At 45.2% G+C, this 7,498-nt stretch overlaps 1 protein-coding gene across 1 annotated transcript in view; it reads right to left on the reverse strand.

The window, feature by feature from the left end:
- The window catches only part of ppm1j (protein phosphatase, Mg2+/Mn2+ dependent, 1J), a gene marked incomplete at both ends in the record, with an annotated part of 24,903 nt that extends 24,270 nt beyond the window's left edge, over positions 1-633 (reverse strand). Inside the window, one exon of the mRNA XM_080548072.1 lies at positions 374-633. Within this exon, the coding sequence (XP_080404198.1) occupies positions 374-633 (260 nt within the window). The remainder of the gene's footprint in view (positions 1-373) is intronic.
- Between the last annotated feature and the right edge of the window lie 6,865 nt (positions 634-7,498).

A 7,498-nucleotide genomic window follows, 5' to 3' on the forward strand; every position in this document is an offset into this window, starting at 1 on the left:
GTTTATCTCGATGTTTATCAACAGTGAATATGAAGCAACAGAGGAGCGCCATAGCTTGGCTGCGCAATCCCAACAGCGCAAAACGAACGGAACAATCGGCTGGATTGGATGTGGACATAGGGCCTACAAACATACAACATGTTATCCGATCGTTACCATATTAAATGGACATCTCTACATACCCAGCCATCACCTTGTCTCGACACATCTTAAGACACATTTGTCAAGACGACTTAAGACATCTCGACAGACAAAATGTCTTATTTGGGTTCATTAAGACATCTTAAGACATCAAGGTTGATGGCTGGGGTATGTAAGATGTTTATGTTAAATCGGTTAGTGTCCATGCACGTTTTCGGAATAACCCACTCACTCTGCGTATCCCGTCCTCCAGGCCAGCCTGCTGTCCCGCTTCAGCGTCAGCACCGGGCGGGCTGCGTGGTCCGTGGAGTGCTGGAGCAGCTCCGGGGTCAGGTCCAGGAACCCGGGGCGCCCGTAGGGGAACCGGGGGGGCAGGCAGTCACCAGGACCCTGGTTCTGGACGTTCCCCGAGCCGCCGTGGTGCTGGTGGTGTCCGTGAGGGACCATCCCCCCCACCAGGGTGGACATCGCGTTTTTCACTTTGCTGATCATTTTTCTATCGCATAAAATGATCAAAAACCGAGACAGAAAGGGATGAATAGAATAGCGTAGTATACACTATTTACCAAGCCAAGGGCACCAAGTACCAAATAATCCAACGACGGAGATCATTTCAGGAAGCGATCGTTCCTCCTTGCCCCGTGTGACGTTTGACAGACAGTGCTTTCCTCATTCAGAAAATACCCCTTCACCACTCCTAGTGCCTAGAATAAGCCAGGAGGAGGCTTCCTTCCACCAGGCAGGCAGGGCTTCAGTCAGGCTCCTACTACGGGGATGCTGCGCTGCAAATTGCGCGCCAGTCGGTTATGGAAGCCTATGGCTGACTTAATTCAAATGCTAATGCGATATGAGATTGCAATTGCATGTTCCACTTTTGCATGCATTCTTTCAGACAATATTCAAATTCAAATGCAATTCTAATGATTTGCATTTTCATTTTCATGTACCCGATGTGCACATTCGCTGTCAATATAAAAATTATAATGCAAAGCCATAATGCAAAGCCATTTGACAAGTCATGCGCTGCTTTGTAGCTGACAAAATTCAAAAGTTCATTCTAATGTGCAAATGACTTTGCAATCCCAAAATAGCATATTCATTTGCCACTTTTGCCTGCGTTATTTGAGTCAATATTCAAATTGTAATGCAATAATCGCAATAATGTACATGCCTAAACGACTACCGCCCGGTGGCACTCACACCAATCATCATGAAGTGCTTCGAGAAACTAGTCCGGGCCCACATAGTCACAAGCCTCCCGCCCAACCTGGATCCATACCAGTTCGCCTACAGAGCCCACAGGTCCACAGAGGACGCCATCGCGACGACTCTACACTCCACTCTATCCCACCTGGAGAGGGGAAACAGCTACGCGAGACTGCTCTTTGTGGACTTCAGCTCTGCCTTCAACACCATCCTTCCAGACAGGCTAGTGACCAAACTACTAGACCTGGGACTATCACACTCTGTGCATGGATCAAGGACTTCCTGTCCGACCGCCCCCAGAGGGTGCGGGTGGGCTCCCACACCTCCACAGCCCTCAGACTCAGCACTGGGTCCCCCCAGGGCTGCGTGCTAAGCCCCATCCTCTACAACCTCTACACCTACGACTTCACCCCCGTCCACCCCAGCAACTCCATCGTAAAGTTTGCAGACGACACCACCGTGGTGGGCTGCATCTCGGGGGGGGGGGGACGAGGCGGCGTACAGGGATGAGGTAGAGCAGCTGAGCAAGCTGTGCAAGGTTAACAACCTGCTGCTGAACAAGTCAAAGACCCAGGAAATCATCGTAGACTTCAGGAGGAACAAATCTGAGGTCCAGCCCCTGCTCATCGACGGAGAGAGCGTGGAGAGAGTCTCAACCCTCCGATTCCTGGGGGTGCACATACAGGATGACCTGTCCTGGAAGAACAACACAGCAGCCATCATCAAGAAGGCACAACAGCGGCTCTTCTTCCTGAGAGTCCTCAGGAAGGACCACAACAAGCAGGAGATACTGGTGGCCTTCTACCGCTGCGCAGTGGAGAGCATCCTCACCTACTGCATCTGCAACTGGTTCTCCAGCTGCACAGCCGCAGAGAGAAATGCGCTACAGAGAGTCGTGAGAACAGCCCAGAAGATCACCGGCGCCCCCCTCCCCTCTCTGGAAGAGCTGTACAACACACGCTGCCTCAGGAAGGCCTCCAAGATCTCCAGAGACCCATCCCACCCTGGGTACGAACACTTTGCCCGGCTGCCCTCGAAAAGGCGGTACAGGACCATGGCCGCAAGGACAAACAGACTGAAGCTTAGCTTCTACCCCAGGGCCATCCAGGCCCTGAACACAGCAAAGACCTAGGTTCTGGGCCCTGGACAGTCTGGACGGATTGATGGCAGCTGCCGGATTGAAAAAATCAGGCGTAGTGCTGAGGCACAAATGTGTACATTTCAAGCCTGCAAACTGCGACACTTTAAATGAATGTGCAATAACACTATATGTGCAATATGACAACCCTAGGGTACATAAGGTTGCAGAGAAATAGGAAATGTTAGAATAGGTATAGCATAGCATAGAGTACAGCACAGTGTTTTATCTGTACAGTATAGTAGTGGATAGTGTACATAGCCTTTATTTATGTAAACCAGCTCCTTTCCCTTCTTGTCTTTTTAGTTGTTTTTTTTCTTTCCTAGCACCAGGGGAGCCCCCCCTCCCAAATTTCGTTGTTTGGTACCTGTACTATAGCAATGACAATAAAGACCATTCATTCATTCATTCATTCATTCATTCATTCATTCATTCATTCATTCATGTTCTAGTAAACACATCCGCTTTAAAGCTGACAAAATTCGAACTCTCTATGCAATTCGGTGATACGCAATTGCATTTACATGTTCTAGTAAACACATCCGCTTTACAGCTGACAAAATTCAAACTCTATGCAATTCGGTGATACGCAATTGCATTTACATGTTCTAGGAAACACATCCGCTTTAAAGCTGACAAAATTCAAACTCTCTATGCAATTCGAACGCATCCGGGTACTTTGCTCTCCCGTCATGTCCACGCCCCTTTTTGGGTGATAGAAGTGTAGAAGTTTGACTGGTGGTCAATGGAAATTTCTGGTCTTTGCTACTTTAATCCGATAAAATAAGAAAACCGTAGTGCTTTTTAGATATTAGGAGCCCAAATCCGATGGCCAGTTAGGCAAACTATTATATAGTGTCGTTGCCGATCAATGATCGACGTCGTTAGCAGAGTCTTCTTCATATAGAAGATATGCTTTTAACCGTAAACTCAATGAACCGGGAGTTCACCCGCTGCTCTAAGCAGCACCGCTTGCTGCTGGATGAAACTCCCGTTGACAGCGGAGGGTGGGAATAGTTCTACCCGGGAATTCGCTCCGCGCTGTGTCGACCGTGATAGGAGTGTAGTATCGACACCATTCAAATGGTTTTGGATTCCCTGTCCTCTCCCCTACCCGGACACGTTTGAATTGTTATCCCAACCCACGGTAAACCACAGTTATTAACCCGCAAAGGGTGCCTCTGGGCACCGTCTTTGCCCGTGAATAATCACAATACTCCTTTGCTAACTTCACCATCGGTATACGGTCATTTTGAGCCCTTAACCACCGCGCTGACACCCCGAGAAGATATGCTTTTAACCGTAAACTCAATGAACCGGAACAAACATATACACATAACATATCACAAATATTACACACTAGACAAATTCAAAAGCGAAAATGATATAAAACAAGCTAAGAGACAATGAGGTCCGTGGTGTCAAGTGCAAATAAAGACAACAATATTAAGAAAATAAAAACAACTATAAAAGCAAGCTAAAAGACATGAGGTCAGTGTCTCATCTGGTTCATCAGTGGTTCATCTGGGTCATATGCGTATAATGCGGTCAACAAAAATGCATCGCTCCCCTCTCTCTCCACTACCGCAATGCAAGGTGCGCAGGTGCTTAAATTACCTTGCAATATCACCCCCCATAACCATATGACTTCTCAATATGGTGATCAAGGCAATAAACAAACAAGTAAACTCACAATAAACCCAGCCTGTTATACTAAATACCCCCTAAATCATATTCATGCCTCCGACAACACCTCAGGCCTTTGGGTGGTTCATCCACATGGATGGAGGCAGACTGAAAGTCTGTAATCCTACTTTGATTGTTTGTGAGAGGAGACCCAGGGGTGCACGTGGTAGGGTGGGGAGGAACCAGGGGGTGTTATGGAGGAAGGGAGGCCGATGATGAGGCACTAAGACCGGACACTATAGGGTAGGCCATAGGCCCTGGAGGTCAGAGCTCCAGAGGAGGGGATACTAGTAGACAGCTAGGCCCAGTGAGGTCACTCCTACTCGGACTGGTAGTGTATCACATAGGCCCTGGAGCTGGACTTAGTCTGTGCACAGTAGAGTGAGCTCCAGGGGAGAGGAGGGGTGAATGGTAGACAGCTAGGCCCAGTGAGGTCACTCCTACTCGGACTGGTAGTGTATCACATAGGCCCTGGAGCTGGACTTAGTCTGTGCACAGTAGAGTGAGCTCCAGGGGAGAGGAGGGGTGAATGGTAGACAGCTAGGCCCAGTGAGGTTACTCCCAATCGGACTGGCAGAGTAGCAGTTAGGCCCTTTAGTGGAGCTGGACACCTCTGGTAGTCCTTGGTACATCTCATGTTGGTACATCTCTTCCACAATGGGAAGAAGCTATTCAGCTTCACTCTCATCTCCCTTTTTTTAGGCCTCCATAACAGGTAAGTTAGTGCCCAGCAGGGTGACTCTCTGCTGGGCTGTGTGAGTAGCTGAACAAGCCTGGTTCTATTGTTCCACATGTAGTGAGGCCTATGACTCTGTGTCCATGCCCATGATAGTGTCTCTCTGCCGGGCTGTGTGTATAAATCAACACCCCTGGTAGTCTGTGTAGCTCAAAGGCCTTACGGTCAAACTATGTGACCTCCAGCACAGGGGCATGGGGCATGTCAGCAGCCAGGGAATAAGTGTTGTCACTACCATTTTCACCCACAAGGGTGTAGCGTCTATCCATTTATGGAGGCCTCCATGGAAGGAGAGCAGTTCCAAGTCACTTTTTACCCCCATGTAGAGTGCCATATGCCCCCAATAAAGTTATAATTCATTGAAACACACTTCTCCCTTCATCCAGGACACCTTGTGCATAGTCTACCCACAAATAGAGTGCTTTATCCCGCATATTTAATAAAGTTACATCAACAAGAATGTTCCAAGTCACTTTTTACCCCCATATAGAGTGCCATATGCCCCCAATAAAGTTAGAGTTGATTGAAACACACTTCTCCCTTCATCCAGGACACCTTGTGCATAGTCTACCCACAAATAGAGTGCTTTATCCCGCATATTTAATAAAGTTACATCAACAAGAATGCGCCAGGCTGGGTCTTATGGATGCTTAGGGTCATGGTCCTCTTGCTCACGGCCAGGGGCGCCGCTAGAGATTCTGGGCCCCATGACAGAATATCATTTTGGGCCCCCCCACCTAAACCACCCATCAACCTAAACCCAGTTGAAGTTGATGAACTATTGATGCACTGCAAGAAATCCAATGATGGACATCTTTTGTAAATGTAATTTAAAATTACAGTTAATACAGGAATCAACAATTCAGCAAAGAAATCTCAACATTCTTTAACTTATTAAATTAAGACTTGAACAACACAAGGACAAAAGTATAATTAAATGAAGATTGGAACCCAATTATAAAAGTATAAATCACACAAAAAGTAAAAAATATAATTTGAATGGGGTGGTATTGTGTCTAAATAAATGTAGATCTTGTAAAGATCAGTTGGCCATAATACTGTCAGGATTAGATCAATGAAGAATTACAGCAGAGATATTTACTGACTCAGCATTGCTTGTTTCGGACAAAGACAAACGTGTCTTATACAAGAGGGACAACACAGACATGGTGCCAGCGAAATTGAATGTGAAATGGGAAGATTTTTATTTTTACACTGCGGCAGTACTGTGGAATAGTATACCTGGAGAGCTAAAAACTATATCTAGCCTAATGCACAACGATTCAAGATAGGAGTAAAGAGATCAAATCAAATCAAAGCTAAACGCTGGGCCTTCTTAGTAGCAAACTCTTTAATAAGATCCTTGAAATCTAGTGATAAAGCCAACTTGCTGTCCTGCTGTCATTGTCCTTTGTTACTTCTGCTCTTCTTCTTCTTCTGCCTCTTGGCCTCTGCTCTCCTCTCTGGCTGCCTGGCTTGAAGAGGGCCCTGGCATGGAGTATCCATAGGTACATAATTCATAATATGTCCTATAATACAGTTTTTTACGATTGCTAACTCACCATGTTCAATACTGAAACCACAGTTTCACAACTCTTCATACAGTCAGCAGAGCAGAAACCCATGTGAACTGTGACTCTTTCTCTGTGATTTGTGCATTGCTTTCATACAGAATGCATTCAATGACTACGTTCTCCAAATGCCATAACACTTCTCTCATTCAAACTCCCCCACTTGCAAAATACTATGTATTTGCAACACATTTTTTCATTGCTAACATACTGTGTTCAAAACTCTGAAGAACACGTTCAAAACTGAATTATTTGGTGCAATTTTGCAGTAATCATATTCCTATCATATATGACAGAAAGCTCGCACAGTGTTTGAGTGTGCAGATGCTGTTATTTTGCACTCTATTGATACTCTTCAGTTCCAGCACCTCAGCAAAGTCTCATAAGGGATGAGCGGTGGTATTTTCACCATTTGCAGTAATCATATTGAAATGTCTAGAAAATATTACAGTAGCAGAATATATACAATGAAATGAAATAGACTAGATGCATTGCCAGGGAAGACATTAGATGTGACCAGATGCAGACCAGAGGGTGGACCAAAACCCTCAGGAGTGAGACATGTTTGGTGTGATTGCTATTGTATTGTAGCCTTGGAATTTCAGTTTTTCTTTTTTGTTTGAACTTTGCATCTTCCACTTTATTTTTCACTTTTCATTTTACACAAGTAAATGTAGTGTACTTTGAAGTAAATGTACCGTAACTTACTTTCTGCAAAGATACTGAAAAAAAAGGATAAACGATAGAATACAGTCAAAGGATAGAAGCAAAAGATAGAATAAAGGATAGAAGCAAATTGTGGCATTTCTGATTCATTCTTGTTGCCTAATACTTTACAGTTTTACAGTCAACTATTCTGTCTATGATTACTATAAATCAAACCATTTTTATAATGAAATATTCATTCTTGTGAAAATCATTCAAACTATGTAATGCTCCCTGTTGTTAGTGTTTTGTAAGTCAGAATGTTATGAATGACAGTGTATGCTTCTGAGTGAACATTGTTGACAGTGTGTGGTT

This window comes from Nansenia antarctica (genome assembly GCF_963989245.1).
Source record: "Nansenia antarctica genome assembly, chromosome: 18".
In the NCBI taxonomy this organism is placed as follows: Eukaryota; Metazoa; Chordata; class Actinopteri; order Argentiniformes; family Microstomatidae; genus Nansenia; species Nansenia antarctica.